This window comes from Aquarana catesbeiana, linkage group LG02, assembly GCF_042186555.1.
Source record: "Aquarana catesbeiana isolate 2022-GZ linkage group LG02, ASM4218655v1, whole genome shotgun sequence".
Taxonomy (NCBI): Eukaryota; Metazoa; Chordata; class Amphibia; order Anura; family Ranidae; genus Aquarana; species Aquarana catesbeiana.
In genome coordinates this window covers 290395649-290423473 of record NC_133325.1, presented here as the reverse complement: position 1 = coordinate 290423473, position 27825 = coordinate 290395649, and the positions used below count along the sequence as shown (strand labels likewise).

At 45.0% G+C, this 27825-nt stretch overlaps 1 protein-coding gene across 7 annotated transcripts in view; it reads right to left on the bottom strand.

Annotated features, from left to right (window-relative positions):
• ARHGEF7 (Rho guanine nucleotide exchange factor 7) overlaps positions 1-27825 on the bottom strand; it is a 271356-nt gene that overhangs the window by 175925 nt on the left and 67606 nt on the right. For all 7 annotated transcript variants that reach the window (XM_073614508.1, XM_073614510.1, XM_073614513.1 and 4 more), the window contains 2 exons: positions 26471-26601; positions 16516-16717 (listed from right to left, as the gene is read on the bottom strand). In XM_073614508.1, the coding sequence (XP_073470609.1) occupies positions 16516-16717; positions 26471-26601 (333 nt within the window). The remainder of the gene's footprint in view (positions 1-16515; positions 16718-26470; positions 26602-27825) is intronic.

The following is a 27825-nucleotide window of genomic DNA, read 5'->3' as shown; positions in this document are numbered from 1 at the left end:
AGGTCCTTCCATTTTCTTTCTTCAAATCCTCCCCTCCAACACTAGGGGTTTTTTTTCCCCTTGCCATACGCTCCACCCCCTTACCTCCAGATTTATTTTCCCTTTTTCTTCCTACTCCCTTCTAAGATCCCCCTTACTTTTATCCTCACCTCTGTTTTCTTAACAGTTTCTCCCCCGGGTTTGCATGGTTTAAATACTTAGAAAAATCAGACCATAGCAGGGCCTGGTTATAGCCCATGTGTAAAATCACCATTAACACCTTATTGTATAGACTTACCTGCCAGTCCGTATATCATAATTTGTAGACATACCTCGATTGAACTATGACCTATACCATGTGAATGGTATACAACAGTTTCCACATATTCCATTGTCATTGAATGCCAATTTATGCTGTCCTGTGCTCACTATAAAGAATTTATAAAATCCTCAACATTCTTTTAGAGGGCTCTAAAGTGGGGTACACACTGAGAAAAATAAATCGGAAGAAAAAATCCATACGAGGCACGACCATTCGATCATCCAAACGGAAATTTCCGAAGGGATAAATTTAAAAATATGAACAGAACTAACAATTTTCATTTAATGTGTACGTTTTTGTACAAGAAAAATCAAAATACAAAAGACTGTGCATGATCAGAAACAATTAACAAAAAAATATAGCCTTTGTCGTTTGAGAATTTTCATACAATTAGTACCATCCTCGGTTTTGGACTGCTATGAAACATTGAGGAAAACCAGACGATCGTTCGTGTGATTTTCTTATAGTGTATACTGGGCTTTAGAGAGCTCTATTGATCTTGGCATGAAATAACCACATCTGCCATCAGTAAAGAAAAACACCAGAGCCTAGATGTTTATAGGTTTAAATAAGACATATTCCACCTGCATACTACCCAATGATGTTCTCATCATTGGCATCAAATCTGGAGCACAGGATTCACTTTTTGGGGTAATAAAGTGGTGGTAAAGTGTCCATACGAGAAATCTGCATTTTGTTCATTTAGATCTTGAAAATGAAGAAAAATAATACACTAGGTCAATTTTGTGTGTCATTTGTTCAAGTATATCACCTTTGTATCTAGGCAAACTTTGAATCAAGATCTAATCTTTGAAAGAAAAAATGTTGAGAATATATACTGTATATAGAGTATTTCACAAAAGTGGAGTACACTCCTCACATTTTTGTAAATATTTTATATCTTTTCATGTGACAACACTGAAGAAATGACACTTTGCTACAATGTAAAGTAGTGAGTGTACAGTTTGTATAACAGTGTAAATTTGCTGTCCCCTCAAAATAACTCAACACAGCCATTAATGTCTAAACCGCTGGTAACAAAAGTGAGTACATCCCTAAGTGAAAATGTCCAAATTGGACCCAATTAGCCATTTGCCCTCCCCGATGTCATGTGACTCATTAGTGTTACAAGGTCTTAGGTATGAATGGGGAGCAGGTGTGTTAAATGTTGTGTTATCGCTCTCACTCTCTCATATTGGTCATTGGAAGCTCAACATGGCACCTCATGGCAAAGAACTCTCTGAGGATCTGAAAAAAAGAATTATTGCTCTACATAAAGCTGGCCTAAGCTATAAGAAGATTGCCCAGACCCTGAAACTGAACTGCAGCACGGTGGCCATACAGTGGTTTAACAGGACAGGTTCCACTCAGAACATGCCTTGCCATGGTCGACCAAAGACGTTGAATGCATGTGCACAGCGTCATATCCAGAGGCTCTCTTTGGGAAATAGACGTATGAGTGTTGCCAGCATTGCTGCAGAGGTTGAAGGGGTGGGGGATCAGCCTCTCAGTGCTCAGACCATAAGCCACATACTGCAACAAATTGGTCTGCATGGCTGTCGTCCCAGAAGGAAGCCTCTTCTAAAGATCATGCACAAGAAAGCCTGCCTACTGTTTTCTGAAGACAAGCAGACTAAGGACATGGATTACTGGAACCATGTCCTGTGGTCTGAGGAGACCAAGATAAACTTATTTGGTTCAGATGGTGTCAAGCATGTGTGGCAGCAACCAGGTGAGGAGTAGAAAGACAAGTGTGTCTTGCCTACAATCAATCATGGTTGAAGTGTCATGGTCTGGGGCTGCATGAGTGCTGCCGACACTGGGGAGGTACAGTTCACTGAGGGAACCATGAATGTCAACATGTACTGTGACATACTGAAGCCAAGCATGATCCCCTCCCTTCGGAGACTGGGCCGCAGGGCAGCATTTCAACATGATAACGACCACAAATACACCTCCAAGACGACCACTGCCTTGCTAAAGAATCTGAGGATAAAGGTGATGGAGTGGCCAAGCATGTCTCCAGACCTAAACCCTATTGAGCATCTGTGGGGCATTCTCAAACGAAAGGTAGAGGAGCGCAAGGTCTCCAACATCCACCAGCTCTGTGATGTCGTCATGGAGTGGAAGGGGACTCCAGTGGCAACCTGTGAATGTCTGGTGAACTCCATGCCCAAAAAGGTTAAGGCAGTGCTGGAAAATAATGGTGGCCACACAAAATATTGACACTTTGGGCCCAATTTGGATATTTTCACTTAGGGGTATACTCCCTTTTGTTTCCAGCGGTTTAGATGAATGGCTGTGTGTTGAGTTATTGTGAGGGGACAGCAAATTTACACTGTTATACAAGCTGTACACTCACTACTTTACATTGTAGCAAAGTGTCATTTCTTCAGTGTTGTCACATGAAAAGATATAATAAAATATTTACAAAAATGTGAGGGGTGTACTCACTTGTGTGAGATACTGTAACTCAAGCAGTTTAACAAAGCTCTTATCACTTTACTATCATCATTACTCTATTCCTTCATAAGAAACTGCAGCTGGTTTTGAATATTCATGTTAATCTCCATAGTGTGTATGAATGAAAAACTGACATCTTGCTAACAAATGCTTCATGGTAACTGTTCTCAAACAACTGTATATTTTTGGAATAAGAATTACTGGTACTTTCTGTCACTAGTGATCAAAGCGCAGATTACCTTTGTGACTGTAGCCTGTATTTGGGGCTGGTTTTGTACTGTTCCACTCTGATCAGTCCCTAATTATTGACTACTCCCTAGCCCCATCTCCCTATAAATTTAGATCAGCTTATGTTAAATGAAAACAGAAAGAACAAAAAAAAGAAACTCTGGTCAGACTGCATTTTCGCCAAAAAAATAAATAAATCCTACTTTTCCCACCCCATAATATGTTCCCTACACCCTTACTTTTCATATTAGTATACTTTAGTATCCTAAAATTCTTACTGCTTTACCCCTCCTTTCCCCACACTGCTTGTGTTGTACTCTTACATCTACTATCTCCCTATTTCTGCACTTGTCACCTCTTGCTCATACTGAACCTATATGCTAACACCAGGACAGTGAGGCACGTTTACTCATATATAGCACTGTGCAAAAGTTTTAGGCAGATGTGAAGAAATGCTGTAAAGTAAGAATGCTGTCAAAAATATATATTTTAAATTGTTTATTATCAATTTACAAAATGCAAAGTGAGCGAACAGAAGAAAAATATAAATCAAATCAACATTTGGTGTGACTACCCCTTTGGCTTCAACCCAGCATCAATTCTTACAATTGCACACTTTGTACTCTTGCACAAAGTCAGGGATTTTGTAGGATTACAGTCAGGTGTACGATTAACCAATTATACCAAGTAGGCATGAATCATCATCAATTTCATACATAGGTTAACTGAAACAGAAACAGCTGTGTAGACTTAAACTGGGTAAGGAACAGCCAAACTCTGCTACAAAGGTGAGTTGTGGAAGACCATTTCATGTCACAGGTCATACACCATGGCAAGACTAAGTAAAGCAACAAGACACAAGGTAGTTATAGTGCATCAACAAAGTCTCTCCCAGGCAAAGATTTCAAAGCAAACTGGGGTTTCAAGATGTGCTGTCCTCAACAGGCAATGTTGAGGACCATAGAGGCAGTGGTCGGCCAATGAAACTTAATGCAGTAGATGAAATTCACATCATGCTAACTTTCCTTTAACATCGCAAGATGTCCAGAAGTGCCACTGGTACAGAACTTGCGGAAATCAGTGGGACCCAGGTACCTCCGTCTACTGTCCGGAGAGTCTGGTCAGAAGTGGTTTTCATGTAAGAACTGCGGCAAGAAACCATAGCTCCAACGTGGAAACAAGGCACAAAAACATTTGAACTGGGGTGCAGAAAAGTGGCAGCATTTGGACTGATGAGTCAAAATTTTAAATATTTGGCTGTAGCAGGAGGCAGTTTGTTCGCCGACGAGAGCGGTACAATAACCAGTGTGTGCAGGCAACCTTGAAGCATGGTGGAGGTTCCTTGCAAGTTTGGGGCTGCATGTCTGCAAATGGAGTTGGAGATTTGGTCAGGGTCAGTGGTGCCCTCAATTCTGAGGAATACAGGCAGATACATATCCATCATGCCATACCATCAGGGAGGCATGGGATTGGCCCTAAATTCATTCCGCAGCAGGACATAGACCCTAAACATACAGCCAATGTCATTAAGCACCATCTTCAGCATAAAGAACAAGGAGTCCTAGAAGTGATGGTTTGGCACCCACAGAGCTCTGATCTCAACATCACGTGAGGCTTCTCCTCACTTCTGGGGAAATACCCCCCAATTCTGGACCACAGATATCACCCCGGCACGGCACCCTCTCTCGGTTGCGTTGGTGAGAGACCACCTATGGGGAAGGGGCTCAATAGGGGAGAGTATAGGTATATGATATTGTTTGAAAAAATTGTTTTGATCCCTATATATGTAGGAGCTGACCTTTAAGGGAGAGAAAGTGCCTCATGGGAACAATGCGGCAGATCCATGGGGTGCATGCACCTTGTTTGGATTTTAATGGGTTTAGTTTTAACACTTACATTTCCAACCATTCAATAATTAATTAATTTTATTTTATTTTTTTATATAATTTTATATAACTTTTTGAAGGTTTTGCAGTTTAGAGAAAGCCATGTCTCTATTACTAATCTATGGTGTCACTATATACAGATAATGCACGTTTTGCTGTGAGGATTGGTGATGTGCATCCTCCGTGGATGGTGTACGCGATCACCAATCAGCTAGTGTGTTTGACAGTGATAGCACTGTAGCATTTTGAGTATTATTGGTTCTCTGATGCCCTCCATTTCTGCTTAAAAGCAATGTATACGTATGGTGCGAACGGGGACACAGGGAACGCGCAAGCGCAGTGTCATCAACACCGCGCGTCATACGGTGGGAGGGTATATAAGTAAGATTGCCAGTCCGTCTAGCCAATCCCATGAATAAGTCCTCCGTGACGAAACATGTCGGGGCGTGGCTATACGGCAATCGAGGAAGCTTGACGTAGGACGCTGTGACAGGGAGCGCCATACGAGTGAGCGGGGAAGCGGCTACGGGAGACTCCAGGGAACGGGTGAGAGTGTCACCATCCACTAGTTTACCTGGGTCCGCCGTGACCACCATACGTCCAAGTTACCGTTTGAAGTGTTGGTGATGACCATGATTGCTGTGCTTACCTGCGTTATTGAAAGTTGTAAAATGTGAGTTCTATGGTGGAGGAGAGTGTCATTTTTTATTAAAGTTTGTTACGTTACTGCACTATTGGGTCGCTTTTCCTTTCTTTCACGTGGAGAGAGCATTTGCATTTATACTGCGGATAACTATACGGAAATTGATTGGAGGTTATCACTTTGCCCCCTACTGTGTGGGAAAAGCCTGTGAGCCGAACACGAGAGTGTAAGGCAAAAAGAGCTGGTGAGTTTGCTCGCTGAAGGGGAGTGGAAGTCACGGTCACAGCGGTGTGGTGGAAGACATTGTCACTGAAGATCATATTGTTGATATTATCACCATTATTCACTACGTCTTCACTTATTTTTGGACTTTATATGTTGAATTTTTGATTTAAGATTATTACACAGATGGATTGCACTGTGTTTATTAGAATACACTTTTTGGTTTATTTAGTGCTGTTAATAAACAGCTATTATATAGGTATCACATTGAGCAATCACTGTAAATTTTTCTTTCAGGTTCTTTTAGCAATTTTTAGCGCTGCTATTTGATTACACTATTGGTGAGGGCGAGTGTATAGTGTATCATTTATTTTTATTCACATGAGTTTGCAATTTTAAGTGGCTGCTTAGAGTTAGGAGCTGATCCCATGAGCGCAGTGTTTTGGCACATAGAAAGGGGCGGATCATCTGTGTACCATATCAGCAATATACATGTTAATACTTTGTATTATAATATTCTAAAAAAAAAATAAAAATAAAGCAGAGTTTACTTCCTCTTTAACATGGGGGTGGGTGCTTTGGGGTCTCTGCGCCACCCACCCCCAAAGCAACTTGTCCCAATGTTGATGAGGACAAGGCCCTCTACCCGACAACCCTGGTCGTGGTTGTCGGAGTCTGCAGGCAAGGGGCTTATAGGAATCGGGAAGCCCCCTGTCACTGATGTCTTCTGCCTCTGCCGGTTCTCCCTCCTTCTCCGGGTCTTCTCAGCTCTCCACTGATGTCTTCTAGCCATCTCCGGTTCTTCTCCCTCTGTCTGCTGTCTTCTGCCTCTGCTGGGTCTTCTCCCTCTGTTCTTCTTCCAATGTTGACACTCTCTCCCGCTCTAATGCAGAGTGCGAGGTGTGCCACTACTTATATTGGCATGGGGCGGCGTCACCGTGTGAGGTCACCCAGAGGCCCCACCCCTCATGACATTACTGCTCATGGCATGATGGGCGTTGACTTTATAAGGGCAGGCCCTTTGGTGACCCCGCCCCATGCCAATGTAAGTAGAGGCACGCCGCGCACCCAGCATTACAGTGGGAGAGAGCATCGAGTCAACATCGGAAGAACAGAGGGAGAAGACCCAGCAAAAGAGCGAGAAGATAGCAGGGAAGACCCAGCAGAGGCAGAAGACAGGGGACAGAGGGAGAAGAACCAGAGAGGGCTAGAAGACATCAGCAGAGGAGGCAGAAGAGCCGGAGAGGGGAGAATTAGTCGGAAGAGACCCCTGAGCTGCCTAATAAATTACTTTAAAAAACGTGTGTACTTATTTTTTTTTTAGGTAAATGGATAGGGGTACAATGTACCCGATACTCATTCACATAGGGTGGAGGAGCCGGGATCTGGGGGCCCCCCCTTGTTAAAGGAGGCTTCCAGATTCCGATAAGCCCCCCCCCGCCTGCAGACCCCGACAACCAACTGCCAGGGTTGTCGGGAAGAGACCCTTGTCCTCATCAACATGGGGACAAGGTACTTTGGGGTGGGGGGCGCAGAGCCCGCCATGCCCCAAAGCACCCACCCCCCATGTTGAGGGCATGCGGCCTAGTACAGTTCAGGAGGAGGGGGGGGCGATCACTTGTCCCCACCCCCTTTCCTAACCTGCCAGGCTGTGTGCTTGGATAAGGGTCTGGTATGGATTTGAGGGGGGGGGGGAACACCACGTCGTTTTTTCAGCATAGGGGTTCTCCTTAAAGTCCATGCCAGACCGAAGGGCCTGGTATGCTCTTGGAGGGGAAACCCATGCAGTTTTTATTTTTACATTGTGCGTGGAGTTCCCCCTAAAGATGCATACCACACAGTGCCTGGTATTGTCGGGGATCAAAGTCGGATCCCTGTTCATTGAAGTCAGACTTCAAGTCGCAGGGCAAAGTCAGATCTACAGTCATATGGCAAAACTGCGCGACTTTGAAGTCGCTCAAGTGTGAAAGGGGCCTTACTGCAAATCATGTGCGCTTTTTGCCTATTGTCACACAGTGGCGGGGCACTGTCCCTATATATTATATATACACACACTACACACAAATGTTTAGCCAAGACATTTCTGAAATCCTCTTGAGAGAAACGACAATTGAGCAAGGGTTTATAATCTGTGACCCATCTGTCTGAGCCTTATGGCTAAAAACAGTTAAAATAGGGGCTGCTTAGCTCTTGTCTACTCAAAAATCCATTAATCACAGGTAGATTTTCTCACAATGTGGGGGTTAAAATGAATGTGCATAATTTGTATTAAAAAAAAAAAAAAAAATACAAAACTTCCGATTTCGATTGGCTGAGGCAGAGAGGCAGGCAGATGTCCCGATCTCTGCGTCAGCCAATGAGAGGAAGCTTTGAAATAATTCAAAGAATTCAAACTGCCCGTGAATGTCTGAGCGCAATTCAAATTTGTTCTGGGTATGGAACAGGATATTCGTATCCCAGAGCCAGAACAAAAGGCTGTATATTATCGGTAGCTGAAGCTACATACAGTACAGTTTACACAGCACCCAGCAGGCACACCTGTTAGTGTGGGAAATACACTGATCAGCCATAACTTTATGACCACTGACAAGTTACGTGAACAACACTTATCTCTTTATAATGGCATCTAAAAAGTGGATAGGGTATATTAGGCAGCAAGTAAATATGTCATTACTTAACTTGATGTGTGGAAAGCATACAAAAACAGGTATCACAATTCATTGTGTATGGGGCTCTCTTTATATCACTTTCTTTGTGTGAAAATACAGAGCAACATGTCCAACCTCTGGGAAGACAAAGGCTCCAACAGCATCAACTAATGAAAAGTTCTGTCAACCAATTACTTGCTTACAATACCTTTATAACTACACCTTGGTAAGAGGAAAGTGAATAGAATTATTTTCATTACATGTTAAAAAAAGAAGTAAAACAATATTTTCAATAGAACTAAAATACTGTCACGGCCACCATTCTAACCACTGTACCAGTCCAGCATCAGGTGATCATTCACACCCTGCACAAACACGGTAAAAGCTTTAGACTTCATCATTATGGGTTTCTTACATACTTGGCGTATAACACGCACATTCATTTTAAGAGGGAAGTTTCAGAAAAAAAAAAACAAATTTTAAATAAGGAAATCTGAAGCAAAATAAGGGTTGGTGCCCATCTGCAGCCTCACCATTGCCTTCAATGCAGCATCCTCACCATTGCCACCAGTGCAGCCTGATTGATGCCCATCTGCAGCCTAGAAGGGACAGGGAGGGGGGCCGGACGAGCGCTGACAGATTACATACAGTGAGAATCTCCTATGATAGACAGAACAGTGTTCCAATGGCAGCCCAGGAGACGGGACTTCCTATTACAGAGGCTGCCAAGTAAACAGGAGAACCTCACTGTATGTAATCTGACAGCGCTTGTCCCGCCCCCTCCCTGTCCCCCCTCCGAGGCATCTAAAATTGAAGTATTGGCATATAGCACGCACACGCTATCTGCACCCGATTTTCATGGTGAAAAAGTGAGTGTTATACGCCAATAAATACAGTATATGCAAAACAAATCCCAAACAAGAAATCTGCTTAACATATACTAAATGCAACCCTGTGCTTAACTCAAGAAAAGAAAAATAAATAAAAGATTACTGCAACTTGTGTAAGCCTGAACACAAGACTCATACACAAAAAGAAGAAAACAAGTACGCATCCCTTATCCACAATCAATCAATGCTCAATGGTTTCAGTGAACATAAGTAATCCAATTAAGTGAATCCGTATGTATAATGAATCACAATACATGCAAATATATAACCATTTATGAGAAAACTAATAAAACATCATAAAAATCAGTCCAAAGATGTTAAGTCCAATCTTAAAGTGAAAATCCAAGTGACTGATGCTCAAATAAACGACACAACGTAAAAGTGCTCAAAGAGGTGCGATACCCACATGTAATCACACCTCTTACCAGAAATATATGATCTCAAATTATAGAGATCTACTTTGCTCTAAAGCTCTAGGTCTCACTGGTTCTCCACAGGTTGACAATTTGGAAAAAAATCTCTTCACACCCAGTCTTAATACTGTTACCCCAGGGAAAGGGCTGGCTTTACATGAGGTGTACAGATGCTGAATCTCAGTTAAGTGGCCCTGTAACCCTGTAAGAGAGCTGCTGCATTGTAGTAGTATCTGCTGCTGCTGGCTCAGGAGAACTGCAAGTTCCGGTTGCTGCTTAACCGAGATTCAGCATCTGTATGCCTCATGGAAAGCCAGCCGATTACCTGGGGTAACAGTTTGAGACCGGGTGTGAAGAGATTTTTTCCCAAGTTGCCGAAACCTGTGGAGAACCAGTGGGGGCTAGAGCTTTGGAGCAAAGTAGATCTCTATAATTTGGGGATCATATATTTCTGGTAAGAGATGTGATTACATGTGGGGATGGCACCTCTTTGAGCACTTTCACGTTGTGTCTTTATTTGGGCACCAGTCACTTGGATTTTCATTTTAAGATTGAACTTCTCCTTGGACTAATTTTATGAATTTTCTTATAAATGTTTATATATTTGCATGTATTGTAATTAATGTTACATATTGATTCACGTTAATGGATTACTTAAGTTCATTAAAACCACTGAGCATTGATTTTTTGTGGATAAGGGATGCACACTTGTTTTCTTCTTTTTTAAAGACATCTGCTTAGGTCAAGATCCTCAGATACACACGATTGCATCAAACACTGAATTATTCTAAGACTACTTTTATGGAAACCTACAAGCAAAAACAAAAAAATACTAGAAAGCATCAGAATTCTATTCTAGCTTGCTCTGTGATAAACAATTTTTGAACATAGGAGGAAAGAACAGTATGACCAAGATGCTTTATGGAAGAATGGGCTCAAACCTATACTCATCACGGGCTAGACTTTGAACTGTCATTTACAGAGCCAAGAAAAATGTATTTAAAAATAATGGGATTTTTGACATACCGTAAAATACATTTCTCTGAGTTCATTGACAGACACAGCGCTCCATTTTTCAGAACCATATGGTTATATCGCCTCCTACAGGAGTAGGATACTAGGCCTTCAGTTTAGTAACAAGCAGTGTCAGAAGCATCAAAACTCCTTAGAGGGGTGGGTGCTGTGTCTGTCAATGAACTCAGAGAAATGGATTTTACGGAAAGTCAAAAATGACATTCTCTCTCTCGTTCATTGACAGACACAGCGCTCCATTATTCAGAACCATAGGGACGTCCCAAAGCAGTGCCAAACATAAGGGGTGGGTCAACGAAAAATCCCAAGACTAACACAAGAGCCAACCATGTAACAGGAGCTCAACACAGAAACAAACTGGAGCACAACCTGAACAATACCCCTTCAAGAGGGAATAGACCCTCTAAACAACAGCCTGCAACACCTTGCAGCCAAAAGAAGCATCCTCAGATGCCAGCACAGCCACGTTGTAGAATTTTGTGAAAAAGTGTACACTGACAACCAAGTGGTCACCATGCAAACCAGCGCTGCTGATGTCTGATTATGAAAGGCCCAAGAAGCAATAAGCAGCCAATTAGAATGCGCCGTAACAGGGAAAGGAGGAACCCAACCCCTGACAGAATAGACCAGAGTCATTGTCTGTGAGCTATCTAGTATGATCGCAGAAGAAGCAGACAGCCCCTTTTTTTGCCCATCCGTGATCACAAACAGTGAGTCTGATCTCCGAAAAGGCCCTGTGACTGCCAAATACACCCGAATCGCCCGAACACATCCAGGGCATGTAAGGTAAATCCCTTAGGACATTTTGACCTGGGACACAGGGAAGGCAATACAATGTCCATAATCAAAAGGAATCAGAGGAGGGAACCACGGACAAGGGCGAAGAACCACTTCACCTTTTGGATCACCAGGTAAGAAGTATGACATGGTAACGCCTACAGTTCCAACACTCAGCGAGCAGAGGTGATAGCAACCAAAAAAGCCACCTTCTGGGACAGAGCAAGTAGAAGAACCTCCCAAATATTTTCAAAGGGAGGCTCCTGTAGAACTGAACCCAAGAGTAGATCCCACGGCAGAAGAAGTGACCCCATTGGTGGAGGCAGATGTCGAACCCCTTGATTAAGAGTACGCACCAGAGAGTGCAAGACCAGGGGACGTCAGAAAACTGCCAAGGCAGACACCTGGCCCTTGATGGTACTCAAGTCCAAGTTCTGCTCAAACCCCCCCCCCCCCGATGGAAGGTTGAAATCCGAGCCACCGAGAAAGAGTGAGGGTAAATGGCAAGCACCTCACACCAGGGTATGTATGCTTATCCATGTCTGGTGGTAAATCTTCCCAGAGGAAGGCTTCCTAGCGTCGTACCTTCAGCACCTGGCTCATAACAGCCAGGCCTTCAAAAGCCAGTGACTGAAGCAGGATGGAAGATCAGCCCTTGGGACAGCAGAACCTCCCTGAGAGGCAGTAGCCAACCAAGCGCACCAGGTCGGCGTACCAAGACCAACAACACCATCTGGGCCCACTAGAATAACCGGATCCCCACTGGAGACATATCCGATGAAACATGCCCTGGTGAAGGGACCACTCCGTGGACCAACAATAGCCGACTGAGGCAACCGCCTGCCATTTTTGCCCTCCTAGAAGACATACAGTGGAGAGGGCCAGAACAAGGCGTTCTGCCCACCGGAGGATGCTGGCTACTGTCAGGGCTGCCAACACACTCTTCGTTCCACCCTGGTGATTGACATAGACCACCGCCGTGGCATCGTCCGACTGGATCTGTACCCGGAGCCCCCGAAGTCAACCTCTATGATCCATACATAGTCTGATCGCTCAAAGTCCCAGAATATCAATCGGCAGTCTGGATTCCTCCAGCGTCCAACGACCCTGAGCAGAACCCAGTCCCAGGACACCTCCCCACCCAGACAGACTGGCATTGGTGGTGACCACTGTCCAATACAAGGGGAGAAAGGATGTGCCCCGCCGAAATCCCGGAGAGCGAAGCCACCAAACCAGGACCCCCGGTTTTCTGGCTCAGCCGAATATGATAGCCCAGAGACCTCAGGCACTTTACGCCAGGATCTCACTTGAAAGGAGCTTGAATGGAACTGGGCAAATGGAACTGCCTCGAAGGTAGATACCATCAGGCCCAACACCCACATGCAGGACCGCAGGGAGGCCCACCTGCGAGACAACAGTAGCTAAAACGCAGCATGCAACTTCTGGAGTTTGTCTAGAGGAAGAAACACTCTGACCAGAGATGAAACCAGAGTCAGGCCCAGATAATCCAATTTTCTGGAAGGAGCCGGAGCAGACTTTAGGTAGTATAAAAGCCAACTGAAAACTGAGGTCTGTATAGCGAACTACATCGCCTCTCAGGGTAGCACGTAAAAGAAGATCGTCCCAGTAGCCCAGGACAGCAATCCCCCGCTGACGTAACCACACCAGAACTGGGGCCAACACCTTTGCGAGTACAAGAGGGGTGGAGGCGAGACCAAAAGTCAACACCGCAAGCTGAAAATGCTCTTTCCCCACAGTAAAATGGAGGAAGCGTTGGTGTCGGGCACATATTGGAGTGCGGCACATATTGGAGTGCGTAAATAAGCATCCGTGATGTCGACAGAAGCCCGAAAGATGAACGGACGCCACCACCGTGCGGATGGACTCCATTCTGACCTTCTGTACCCACTGGAACTGGGACAAGCACACCCTGAAGCAACAGGGCTTGCACAGCCCCAAGGAGAACTGCCAACAGTGCGGTGACAGACGCCAATTGGAAGGAAAAAACACTTTTTGGGGTTCAAGGCCGCAACACTAGGACATAGGTGAGGGCGCACCTTCATGCTGAAGGGGCCTTGTCCGTGGGTCTAGGGAGCCCCGCTCTCGGCTCACCAGACCAGTTCCATTGCGTGCGGAGAAGAAGGACCGCAACCGCTATGAGGCCCTTTTCCCCATTTCAGACCGTGGAAGTCATTTAAAACTTCCTTCCTGTGAGACTTACGAGTACAATGTCATCCAGGGTAGCCCCAGACAACTGCCTTGAAATGGTAACCCAATCAGAGCTTTTTTAGAAGCCCAGTCCGCAGACCAACACTTAAGCCCAATACATGGGGATCCACTACTGTTGGAACAGTCCACTCTTTCAGGAGGGACCCCACAAAGGGGTACCCTCACAGCGAAACATCTTTGGAACCACACAGGGACGCTTTGGACACTCCCAGTCTTTACGAACAAATATTCCAAAATAGGAGGAAGAAGGGAACGACAAGGGGACCGGCACCTCCGCGGCAGCTGCATCCTCCATCTTTAAAAGTTTCCAGCACAAGTAATAAGGGAGACAACCAGCACCTTCTTGTGCGCCACTGCAGTTGTGGAGGAACAACCTCACTAACTGACAAGACAGGGAGTGTAGCCACCAACCCCGCAAGGTGGGTCACATCCACGATAGCAGAGCCAGACATAGGATCAGTTGCGACCGATGAGGCAGGGGAGGGCGGGGGGTTGCCATTTACTAGCCTATATGCCTAAGTGAAACCTGTGAAAACGCTCACAGAGAGGCCGCCGACTCAGAGCTCCGCCGCCTTAGGCCCCGCACAAGGGCGTCACCGAGGTCCCGCACGGGGGACGTCGACCGAGGCCCCGCATGGGGGGCACTGACCGAGGCCCCGCATGGGGGGCACTGACCGAGGCTCCTCACAAGGGGCACCGGGCGAGACCCCGCACTGGGGCGCCTACTGATACCCCGCACAGGGGGCACCATTGAACCCCTAACAGGGGCACTGGCTGAGACCCCCACACAGGGGGCACATACGAATACCCCGTACAGGAGGCACCACTGGACCCCTCACAGGGGGCACTGGCCGCACAAGGGACGCCTACGGAAACCCCGCACAGGGGGCACCACTGAACCCCTCACAGGGGGGGGCACCACTGAACCCCTCACAGGGGGGGGCACTGGCTGGGACCCCGCACAGGGGGTTCCTACGGATGCCCCGCACAGGGGACACCACTGGGACCTTTACAGGGGGCACTGGCTGAGGCCCCTCACAGGGGGCATCCACTAAGGCCGCTCACAGAGGGCATCCACTAAGGCCGCTCACAGAGGGCATCCACTAAGGCCGCTCACAGAGGGCATCCACTAAGGCCGCTCACAGAGGGCATCCACTAAGGCCGCTCACAGGGGGCATCCACTAAGGCCGCTCACAGGGGGCATCCACTAAGGCCCCTCACAGGGGGCATCCACTAAGGCCCCTCACAGGGGGCATCCACTAAGGCCCCTCACAGGGGGCATCCACTAAGGCCCCTCACAGGGGGCATCCACTAAGGCCCCTCACAGGGGGCATCCACTAAGGCCCCTCACAGGGGGCATCCACTAAGGCCCCTCACAGGGGGCATCCACTAAGGCCCCTCACAGGGGGCATCCACTAAGGCCCATCACAGGGGGCATCCACTAAGGCCCATCACAGGGGGCATCCACTAAGGCCCATCACAGGGGGCATCCACTAAGGCCCATCACAGGGGGCGCCTACGGCGGGCCCACTTAAACAACCCCCCCAAAAGGGTGTCGCCCTCAGAGCCCCCACAGCGCCGTCCCTCTGGAAGAAGGCATCCGGCGTGGCCGTGCAGACTAGCAGGCCGCGGCCTAAATTTTTGGCTGCCCGCAGCGAGTGCACAGGTCCGTGAGGGGACCCGACCAGGCTAGAGCCAAGGAAGGGATGGTGGATGCCCTCAACGGAAAGTGGCAACCTCCGCTGCTCGCTCTATGGCCGCCCCTCACGTCACCCGGCAGGCTGCAAAAGCCGCGGCCTAAATTTTCGGCCGCCCGCCGCGAGTGCTCGGTAGGCCGCAAAGCCGCAGCCTAATCTAGTGGAGGGTCGCCGCAGTGGGCACTGATCTGCAGATGCTTGGCCACCCACCCAACCATCCAGCAGGTTCCAATGTGTACCCCCCCATAGTGACACTATGGAGGTGAGGTGGGTGGACAGAGTGTCTGAAGCACCTAAGCCAGATGCCTGGGCCTCAGCCGGGGAAGGGGGGATGTGGAGGAGAACCCCAGAGAAACCGACCACCCCAGGGAGTACCCGTGTCCCATACCACTCCAGGGAAGGAGAGGAGGGAGCCCCTTACTTAATGCTCCAGCGAGTGCATGGGTAACGCTCCCAGACAGTTCCTCCTCACCATCGAAGTGGGGGGGCTGTCGGCTATGTGGGACGCTGCGACTCAGGCCGAGATGCGGTCGTACATGACCTCGCGAGATGTTTAACTCGCAGGGCCAGCCCCCGTCCAGTGGGGCTATGCCGATCTAGCGCATAGCTGCAGTCTGCATGTGCACGCTGGCCAGACTGGGGAGACCACTGGATCTTAGCGTCCAGCCTGTCGCCCAGTCTGGCAGTTGATAGTAGATCTCACAGGAAAAAATCCAAGAGAAAAAAGTAGTTTAAAAAGCAAAAACAAAAAATTGCCAGAACCAGGGATCCCAGCAGGGAACTAGGTCCTAACTCCTGACTAGGCAGAAAAAAAACTGAAGGCCTATAGCAGGGATGGGGGTGTAGATCACCTAAGACTGCCCATAGGCGTAGCCAAGTCTTTTTTCTGCCTAGTGTCTTACTCCTGTAGGAGGCGATATAACCCTATGGTTCTGGATAATGGAGCACTGTGTCTGTCAATGAACGAAAGAGAAATTTCAAATTATTTTCACTTAATCACAAGCCTCTTAATGTGACACTTTATTAAACACATGACCACCGTTAAAGATGACCCCACCTGCAATCAAAAATACAGGATACACCTACCAGAGGACTTGATTTCTCTGACATAGTTGCTTGGGAACCATCCTGTTTTGCCACTGTATGTTCCCTCCCACCAGCCGCCTTCTTCTAGCCGTGTAACTTGAATTAGGTCTCCCTTACAGAATGACAGCTCATCTTCGTTGGTCTGTTGAAAATTAAACTTTGCTCTCACCACTATATGATGGTTGCTATTATCGGTCATGTCCTGAAAAAGACAAAGGCATAGAAAGTGGATGGAACCAAGTAATATAAGTTCTAAAGCAACAATCACTTGTGTATTGCTGAAACTAAAAATTTGCAATTATCAGTTTACTAGATTAGTAGCACCAAAGCAGCAACCAAACCATATAGAAATTTGCCAGCTACTTTTTAGCTTATTGATTTGTCTTAGTTCTGAACATAATGTAAAAAACAGTGAATACGAGTGCATATGTTCTGGATGACCTTACACTACACCAGGCATCACTAAATGGCGGACCGTGGTACTGTCCCATGCAGCCTGCCACAGTCCCGCCATTTAAGAGCCAGTTCTTCCCCTCAGCCACTGTCATTGTCACAGTAGAAATGAGAGCGGGAGGCAAAGCAACTTTGGATGGAGGGTGGGGGCAGAAGCTGCCGGAGTTAACTTTCATATTAACAAGATGATTGGTTAGGATCGCTCTACATCCTAACCACCAATCACCTTAACGTTAACTCGGGCAACTCCTGCACCCATCCTTCATACAAAGCCATTGTGCGTCTCGCTCACCGCTCTGTGAACTCAAGTAAGGTATAAAAAGTTAAGTGGCCGAGCTGCGGGGGGCTGTGATGTGATTTGAGGTGGGGCAGAACTGGAAGGGGCTGTGAGGTTAAGAGTGAGCAGAGCTTTGGAGGATCTGTAATGTGTTGGGAAGGGGCAGAGCTGCGGGGGGCTGTAATATGATGGGGGCAAAGCTGCCAGGGGCTGTGATGTGAAAGGGTAGCAAAGCTGCAAGGGGCTGTGATGCGAAGTGGGGGGGGGGGGGGGGAGAGCAGAACTGCAGGGAGCTGTGATGTGATGTGGATGAGGGAGGGAGGCAGAGCTGCAGTGGGCTGTGATGTATATGGGGAGGGGCAGAACTGCAGTGGGCTGTGATGTGAAGAAGGAGGGGCAAAGCTGCAATGGGCTGTGATGTGAAGAAGGAGGGGCAGAGCTGCAATGGGCTGTGATGTGAAGAAGGAGGGGCAGAGCTGCAATGGGCTGTGATGTGAAGAAGGAGGGGCAGAGCAGCAGTGGGCTGTGATGTGAAGAAGGAGGGGCAGAGCTGCAGTGGGCTGTGATGTGAAGAAGGAGGGGCAGAGCTGCAGTGGGCTGTGATGTGAAGAAGGAGGGGCAGAGCTGCAGTGGGCTGTGATGTGAAGAAGGAGGGGCAGAGCTGCAGTGGGCTGTGATGTGAAGAAGGAGGGGCAGAGCTGCAGTGGGCTGTGATGTGAAGAAGGAGGGGCAGAGCTGCAGTGGGCTGTGATGTGAAGGAGGAGGGGCAGAGCTGCAGTGGGCTGTGATGTGAAGGAGGAGGGGCAGAGCTGCAGTGGGCTGTGATGTGAAGAAGGAGGGGCAGAGCTGCAGTGGGCTGTGATGTGAAGAAGGAGGGGCAGAGTTGCAGTGGGCTGTGATGTGAAGAAGGAGGGGCAGAGCTGCAGTGGGCTGTGATGTGAAGAAGGAGGGGCAGAGCTGCAGTGGGCTGTGATGTGAAGGAGGGGCAGAGCTGCAGTGGGCTGTGATGTGGATGGGGGCAAAGCTGCAGTGGGCTGTGATGTGGATGGGGGCAGAGCTGCAGTGGGCTGTGATGTGGATGGGGGCAGAGCTGCAGTGGGCTGTGATGTGGATGGGGGCAGAGCTGCAGTGGGCTGTGATGTGGATGGGGGCAGAGCTGCAGTGGGCTGTGATGTGGATGGGGGCAAAGCTGCAGTGGGCTGTGATGTGGATGGGGGCAGAGCTGCAGTGGGCTGTGATGTGGATGGGGGCAGAGCTGCAGTGGGCTGTGATGTGGATGGGGGCAGAGCTGCAGTGGGCTGTGATGTGGATGGGGGCAGAGCTGCAGTGGGCTGTGATGTGGATGGGGGCAGAGCTGCAGTGGGCTGTGATGTGGATGGGGGCAGAGCTGCAGTGGGCTGTGATGTGGATGGGGCAGAGCTGCAGTGGGCTGTGATGTGGATGAGGGCAGAGCTGCAGTGGGCTGTGATGTGGATGAGGGCACAGCTGCAGTGGGCTGTGATGTGGATGAGGGCAGAGCTGCAGTGGGCTGTGATGTGGATTGGGGCAGAGCTGCAGTGGGCTGTGATGTGGATTGGGGCAGAGCTGCAGTGGGCTGTGATGTGGATTGGGGCAGAGCTGCAGTGGGCTGTGATGTGGATTGGGGCAGAGCTGCAGTGGGCTGTGATGTGGATTGGGGCAGAGCTGCAGTGGGCTGTGATGTGGATTGGGGCAGAGCTGCAGTAGGCTGTGATGTGATTTGGATCCCTGCTGAAAAAAAAACAAAAAACAAAAAAAACACAAAAACGACAACATTACTGAATGATCCTCCATGAATCCACATCCCAGCCCACTGCAGCTCTGCCCCCCATTCAAAACCCCTGCACTACACATGTGCTATGACGTGGTCAATGGCTCTTGCGCACTCATTACCTTTTAAAATGTAAACACAGTCACCACCATCATTTAAAAAAAATTAAACTTCTAGCTCTCTAAGAACATCATGTTTACCAAAATTATGTGTACCCTATGCTGTGAATAAGATATTCTTAGAGAGGAATCAATAAAGACCTGGCTACATTGGATTTACAGATGGTGTTGGCTGCACTTCTCTCAAATCTCTAAATTAAGCCGATAAAAATCAGATTCATGTGGGCCAAAATGAAAAAGGAATATCTCAGCAGGATCAATCGGCATGTAGATGTGTTGTCGACAACAGCTCATATGTAGCTATTCAAAAAAAAAATAGTCCTGTATTTTATTAGGCTCGGTTACAAAACTAAATGTTGCTAACCAGCTGCAAAACCAAGAAAGGCTTATAGGCTTCTGACTAAACTGCTCCTACTGTGTTTAATTTGAACGATTCGCAAAAAAATAAAAACACACAGAACACACACATTAGCAAGTGCAAGCAAAGCTGATTATTTCACCCATAAAAAATGTTTTATATGCTACGTAACGTGAATTGTTAGCAGGCATATAAAGTGCTGTGAAAAGTATCTGCTCCCTTCCGGATTTTTTTTTTTTTTTTTTGCATATTTAAATGATTCAGATCAAACAAATTTTAATACTACACAAAGATAACGCAAGTAAATCCAAGATGCGTTTTTTAATTATTTCATTTATTAAGGGAAAAAAGCTGTATAAACCTGCCTGGCCCTATGTGAAAAAGTAATTGTCCCCTCCCATACTGAATCATGAAGTGTGATTAACCACAATTTTTTGGAAAGCTGAGTTAAATTTCACTTGCCACACCCAGGCCTGATTACTGCCAGACCTGTTGAATCAAGAAATTACATAAACAGAAGCTGTCTGACAAAGTGAAGCACGCTAACAGATTACAAAAAGCCACACATCATGCCACAATTTAAAAAAAATAAATAAAATAAAAAAAAATCAAGAACAGATTAGAAACAAAGTATCATGTATCATGTATCAGTCTAGGAAGGGTTTCAAAGCCATTTCTAAGGCTTTGGAACTCCAGTGAACCACGGGGAGAGCCATTATCCACAAATGGAGATAACTCGGAACAGTGGTGAATAAGGATGAGCTCCAGCGCGTTCGCATACTGAATGTGCCAAGCCCGCCAGGAAGTCGGCACGGCGCAGCGCTAATTACAGGTAGGGAGACATTTCCCGATCTCTGCAGCCGCACATCGGGAAATATCTCACTGCTTGTGATTAGCGCTGCACCGACTTCCTGGCAGGCTCGGCACGTTCAGCATGCGAACACGCCGGAGCTCATCCTTAGTGGTGAACCTTCCCAGAAGTGGCCAGCCTACAAATTTACTCCAAGAGCAGGACTATGACTCACCCAGGAGGTCATAAAAGAACCCAAAACAACATCTAAAGAACTGCAGGCCTCACTTGCCTCAGGTAAGATCAGTGTTCATGATTCAACAACAACAAAGAGATTGGGTAAAAATGGCATCCAAGGGAGAGTTCCAAGGCCAAAGCCATTGCTGACCAAAAAGAACACAAAGGCTCATCTCACATTTACCAAAAAACATCTTGATTATCCCCAAGACTTTTAGGCAAATATTCTGTGGATGATGAGACAAAAATTTTACTTTTTGGAAGGTGTGCGTCCCGTTACAGCTGGCATAAAACGAATACAGCATTTCATAACAAGAACGTCATACCAACAGTCAGAAATGGTGGTGGTAGCGTGATGGTCTGGGGCTGCTTTGCAGCTTCAAGACCTGGACGACTTACCATAATTGATGGAACTATGAATTCTGAGCTCTACCTGAAAATCCTAAAGGAGAATGTCCGGCCATCAGTTCGTAACCTCAAGCTCAAGTGCACTTGGGTTATGCAGCAGGACAATGATCCGAAACACAACAAGCAAGTCCACCTCCAAATGGTTCAAACAAAAAATTTAGGTTTAGGAGTGAACCTAGTCAAAGCCCAGACTTAAATCCAATTAAGATGCCATATTATGACCTTACACAGGCCGTTCATGCTGGAAAACCCTCTAAGGTGGCTAACAATTCTGCAAAGAAGAGTGGGCCAAAATTGCTCCAAAGCAACGTGAAAGACTCATTGCCAGTTATTGCAAATGCTTGATTGCAGTTGTGCCGCCAAGTGTGGCACAACCAGTTATTAGGTTTAGGGGGCAATTACTTTTGCACATATCGCCAGGCAGGTATAGACAGCTTTTTTGCCTTAATAAATTAAGCCATCATTTAAAAACTGAATTTTGTATTTACTCGGGTTATCTTTGTGTAATATTAAAATTAGTTTGATGACCTGACTCATTTAAGTGTGACAAATATGCAAAAAAAAAAAAAATCAGAAAGGGGGCAAATACTTTCACACCATTGCTTATCTACAAAAAAGTGACCACATTAACTTACTCAACCACAGATGTAATCTCCAAGTGCGAGTTTGCATCCCATATGACAAAAATTTTTTACATAAACTGCTATTAGCTGTTAATGCCTATTTCACACAAGCGTATAATAGCGTACTACTGTGCGAGAGTAAAGCACAGGTGTTCTGTGCATCCTCGTGCAGGCAGACCCATTTATATGAGTTGGGGTGCAGCAGCTGTTTGGATAAAACAGCTGCTTCCAATCTGACACCTGCAACTACACATATTTGAGCGGGCAAACACGACCCTCACACAGACGTACACTATAGCATACCCATCTGAATGAGGGCAGATTCTGTACTCTGTAAAGTGCATTTGATAAACTTAATAATTTAAAGTGTTAATAAACACACAACTGTGTGACACTATAAGCTAATAATTCTAAGACCCATAAATTACTCCATCTAGGACAAAAAAAAAAAAAAAAACACACACAAATGAATGCTTTAGGAATATCTATCTATGCTCATAAGATCAAAAACTGGAATTTCAAGTCTCTGCATGATTTTTGCACATCATTTTTTCCCCATCACTGTTTTTTTTTTTGGTAGCTGTAAGCATTTAAACATGCACAGGGCAGGCAAATAGATATATACTTCAAAACAAAAACATGGGACTTTTCATTAAATAGAATTATTAATCAGTGGGTGAAAACTCGCCTTAATTTCAGGTGTGTACTTAACTACCATATTAGCATATGGTACAAAGAAAGAAATAGTAGTTGGTGCAATAGTATACTGCTGTCCCTTTAATTATATAAAAGAGTATATAACCAGGACATACAAAAACCTGCGGTGAGAACTAATTTTGCAGATTACCACTACTAAAAAAACACTAGTTTGTTTTAGAGAGTAACTCCACTTTTGTTAAAGCGGAGTTTCACTAAAAAAAAAAAAAATTTAGATGTCAGCAGCTGCAAATACTGCAGCTGCTGACTTTTAAAATAAGGACACTTACCTGTCCCGGGGTCCAGCGATGTCGGCACCCGAGACCGAGCCGTCCCTCGATCCTCGGGTGCTGCCGCCGCCATTCTCACTGAGGGAATCGGGAAGTGAAGCGTTGCGGCTTCACTGCCCGGTTCCCTACTGCGCATGCGCGAGTCGTGCTGCGTGTCTACACTGGTCCCCATTGTGTTGTGGGAACTGTGTATTTCCCACAACACAACGGGGGTGGGCGGGGAGTCTGCGGCTAGCTATACCCGGAAGTGGGTGCAGATACCTGTATTATACAGGTATCTGCACCCCCCTCCCCCCTGAAAGGTGCCAATTGTGACACCGGAGGGGGGGAGGAATCCGATGAGCGGAAGTTCCACTTTAGGGTGGAACTCCACTTTAAGAAAAAAAATATTCCCCTCTGGGTGATCTATGTACATTGCAGGGATTTTAACAAACATTGTTGCAGATGCTTGCCTTTTGTTTTTTGGAAGAAATAACAGTTTGTCTGTGTCCATGTGCAGATCAAATTTATTGGGAGTAGTTTTATAATTATTAATCAGCTGCAGCACCTGCAGGGCTCTAATGAGGAAAATTGCAGGGTCTGCCTCCCTTTAGACGCAATTTCCCTTTGGGAGAATCTCACCAAAAATTACATTATTGTTGCAGGGGATGCTCAAAATCTGACTTGTATCTTAGTGCAGACTTCTGGGAAAATCAGTAGGCCAACCACACAAGCTTTCATGTAGCCATATTGTATTGCATTTTACAGAAAATTACAGCGTTACAGATTGAAAAGGAAAGATCATTTTTAATAACATTCAATTACAATAGGACTTGTGTCGCAATTGTATATGTTTACCAAGCAGCTTTGCCACCCTAGGACAGGGAGTGTGTTGGGACAACATAAAACACCCCCCCCCCTTCTCTCCAGAAAAGGGGGAGATGTTTTGTAGTCCATGCAGATAGCATGTCAAACAGATATAAAACACTTTCGATGATATATTTAAACACCAAAAGGGAAGCAAATTAGAGAAATTTGTTTCAGTTTACACGTTCAGTTGCTATGTAATACCAAGTCTGACTGATTACTTAGCTCTTCCTCTTCAGACATTAACTCCTCCTCATTCACTTTCCTTCCACTAATAATTCCTTCAAAACTTTAAAATATTTTTCGCAATAAGCTACTGTTACAAAGAGACATCATGGATCCATTAATTAAATACATTTCCATATGATATGAATACAGAGCTAAAATTCATTCCTGTAGTTCTCTTTTCCCTAATTGTTGGGCCTTTTTTGGGATCAGACAAGTAGCTCACCAACTGCACTAACTAGTACAGTGTCTTGAAAAAGTATTCATAACCTTGAAAATTTTCCACATTGTCATGTTACAACCAAAAACGTAAAAGCATTTTATTGGGCTTTTATGTGATAGACCAACACAAAGTGGCATATAATTGTGAAGTGGAAGAAAAATGATAAATGATTTTCAACATTGTTTACAAATAAATATCTGAAAAGTGTGGTGTGCATTTGTATTCAGCCCTCCTGAGTTAATACTTTGTAGAGCTACCTTTCGCTGCAATTACTGCTGCAAATATTTTTTGGTATGTCTCTACCAGCTTTGCACATCTAGAGAGTGACATTTTTGCCCATTCTTCTTTGCAAAATGTCTCAAGCTCTGTCAGATTGGATGGAGATCCTCTGAACAGCAATTCTCAACTCTTGCCATCGATTCTCAAGTGGACTTAGGTCTGGTCTTCGACTGGGCAATTCTAACACATGAATATGCTTTGATCTAAACCATTCCATTGTAGCTCTGGCTGTATGTTTTGGGGTCGTTGTCCTGCTGGAAGGTAAACTCTCCTTGTCCAGCCTGTCAGGTTAGGTGGACGGCCATGTTTTGGTAGGTTTGCAGTTGTGCCATACTCTTTCCATTTTTGAATGATGGATTGAACAGTGCTCCGTGAGATGTTCAAAGCTTGGGATATTTTGTTTATAACCTAAACCTGCTTCAAACTTCTCCACAACTTTATCCCTGACCTGTCTGGTGTGTTCCTTGGCCTTCATGATGCAGTTTATTCACTAAGGTTCTCTAACATACCTCTGAGGGCTTCAGAGAACAGCTGTATTTATACTGAGATTAAATTACACACAGGTGGACTCCATTTACAAATTAGGTGACTTCTGTAGGCAATTGGTTCTGCTGGATTTTAGTTAGGGGTATCAGAGTAAAGGGGGCTGAATACAAATGCACGCAACACTTTTCACATATTTATTTGTAAAAAATTTAGAAAACCATTTATCATTTTCCTTCCATTTCACAATTATGTGCCACTTTGTATTGGTCTATCACATAAAATCCCAATAAAATACATTTACGTTTTTAGTTGTAACATGATAAAATGTGGAAAATTTCAAGGGGTATGAATATTTTTTCAAGGCACTGTATTTGTGCCCAGTTTCGGTGTGGAGGAGATGGAGTGGTGTTATTGCAACCATCTTTTAAAGGGAAGGGGTGCTTATAGGACCTACTGTAGAGTAGATTAGATAAGGTGGTGCTATTACATATATCCACCTAATGTGGGAAAGGTACAGTAAGGACCTGTGGTAACCTCGTCCCATCTTTTCAATTGACCCAGAAGATTGTGGTGTGCAGATCTACTCAAACTCCTGGCAGACAAGCCTTGGCTTTTTTTAAATCAACCAGACTTGCTGGCGAAATACTTTTTCAAGGGACTGTATGTACACTGCTTAGTGTGTATGTAGCATTAAGAGTGGGGAAGTGTTAAAGGAAACATGGCCATGTTTATTGGGTTGAACAGAAACATTAGCCAAGTACTGACAAGCTCAGGTTAAGATGTATCATGTTGGTTGATGAGGAGATAACACATCTATAGTTTTCACATTGAGGGTGTGTGTCTGTTAGTTTACTGAATGGGGAAGATGCAGCGGATTTTTGCATCCTCCACCAAGCGGGAACAGCAAACAAGCAGCCAACAGTATGGTATTGAATAACTTGTTACTATTATGTCCACTAGTGAACAAGATATAAGAACTGTGGGGAAAAAAAAAAATGGAAGTTTCCTTAGGACAAAGTAAGAACATTCTCATTTGCCATTAAAGATCTAAACCTAGGGTTAGGTGCAAATACTGACAACCTACGAAAAACAAAAGATTGGGAAATGATTTCTTTTACATCAACCAGAAAGCAATTTATGTTTCCATGGAATGCTGGAAAAGAGCTGAAAAGTTAATACAATTATATGTATTGGTGCAGCATTACAAAAAAATTATGTTTATGCTGGAGTATGGCCTTGTGGAAATAAAAACTGAAATTATGGCATCCATTAAGGAGTTATTAAATAAGCATTAAATTGGGCATAACTGCAAATATCTACAATTTCCGAAGGAGATTTATATATGTCTATAATAATGGCATTGCGGAATAATGCGGGAATCTAGATATTTAGTAAGAACTTTGTAAATGGTTTCTCTAATAATAATATATAAAAAGGGCAAGTGGCTTATTTGAAGTTGTAGAATGAACTGATTTACCATAAAAGGGAATATGTAATAACATGTTACTTCCTCCTGGAATGACAACATAGTATACCTGGTATTAAAAACTCCTATGAACTTTATTGATATCCCTTTTTGGAAGGAAGATTCAGACTGAAAAGGAATTTGTTCCTTTATTCCACAGAGTTGCTAAGAACTATATCTAGCTGCTTGTGTGGTATTTAAGTAAAACAGAGTGGCCTTTGTTTTGATGGTGGTAATCTGCCCAATTAGTGCTTGCAGCAAGTTTTGTATGACCCGTTTTGATCCAAATAAAATATTGGATATTTTCAAATATAAATCGGAGGACAGCAAAAGTGCTATTGCGCCTACTGCTATTTCTTTATATACCAAACATACATACACAATTACTTACCAGGCTTCGATATTGACCCTGCAATAGTTTTGATGATCGGCTTACAAAAGACTGTGACCCAAGGGAATCAAAGGACTTTATCCGATGTGAAGACGGACGGGCACACACAGAATCACTTCCCAAGCCAATATCTAGAAACCACACAATGCGTTTACGGTTAAATTAAAAACTTAAACACAAGTTAACTCTTCAACATTATGGAACTGAAAGTTCCTGAAGTAAAATCGTGAAACAGAAGTAAGGTATAGTACAGGAATAGGTCAACGCAAAAAAGTCAAAAGTTAAATGAAACTCGTTAGGAGAGGAACATCTAGGCTGCCACTGCAGACCATCTCCTAAAAATGCTTATTGACTGGCTGCCATGCCTCTTCTTTTAAAACACGCTTCACTTACTTACAAAAATAGGCAGCAAGCCAGAATACATCATCTGCATACTCCTAGCAAGTCAAATTTTGAAACATGGGGACAGCGTTACAGCCATTACAAGCATGTTCAGAAACTGACAGCCTACATATTTCCCTCATGAAAGTTTTCCCTTAAAAAGGAACCTGTTGATAAAATTATATGCTGTTGTTTGCCAATTGCTGTGTACCCAGCTGTCCCTCAAATCTGTCCAATTAAAATGTTCTGAGCCACCGACCCAAAATAAGTGTGCAAATGCAATTGTGGACTCTGCTCATAACTTTAGATGAACAGAGGGACAGGCCAGGAAATTTGTATTTTAAGAAAAAGGGGGGACGCAGCTTGCAAATTGTTCTCAGCATAGGTTTCTTTATTCAGAAGTTGAAAAACATTTTGGCATGAAGTAGTGAAAAGCATGAATTTCATGGATTTTTACTGCTGTAAAAGCACAGCTTTTCCCTCACTTCCTGTCACTGGGACAACAGGCCATGAGAGGAAATATCTTCAAATATAGTGAAAATTCAGACAACTTTTAGAATATCTTAAAATTAAATCTACTGACAATCTCCAAAACACCCAATTGGGTGGCTACCATCTATAAGAATATGGTAACTGTTAGAGACCTCCTATTAAAAGGCTATTAAAAATGATTAGTACAAGATTAATTAAATTTTTCTGTAATTGCATACAGTGTTCACTTTAACACTTTCCGTCCTCTATAAAAAACAAAACTGAAAGTTTTGGTTATAGACATATGTTAATGTGAAGCAAATAACAAACCAAAAATGATAAATGTTTTTGTCATACTGCACGTTGGTATAGAAAAGGAAGGGTTAAATGGAAATGCGTAAATAGATATGGCCAATTATGTCTGGTGATGAACAGGATGTCCGTTTTCCACCGCTGCCCTGACTTGCATACTCATTGTTCATTACTGCTGGTTAAAAAATGCT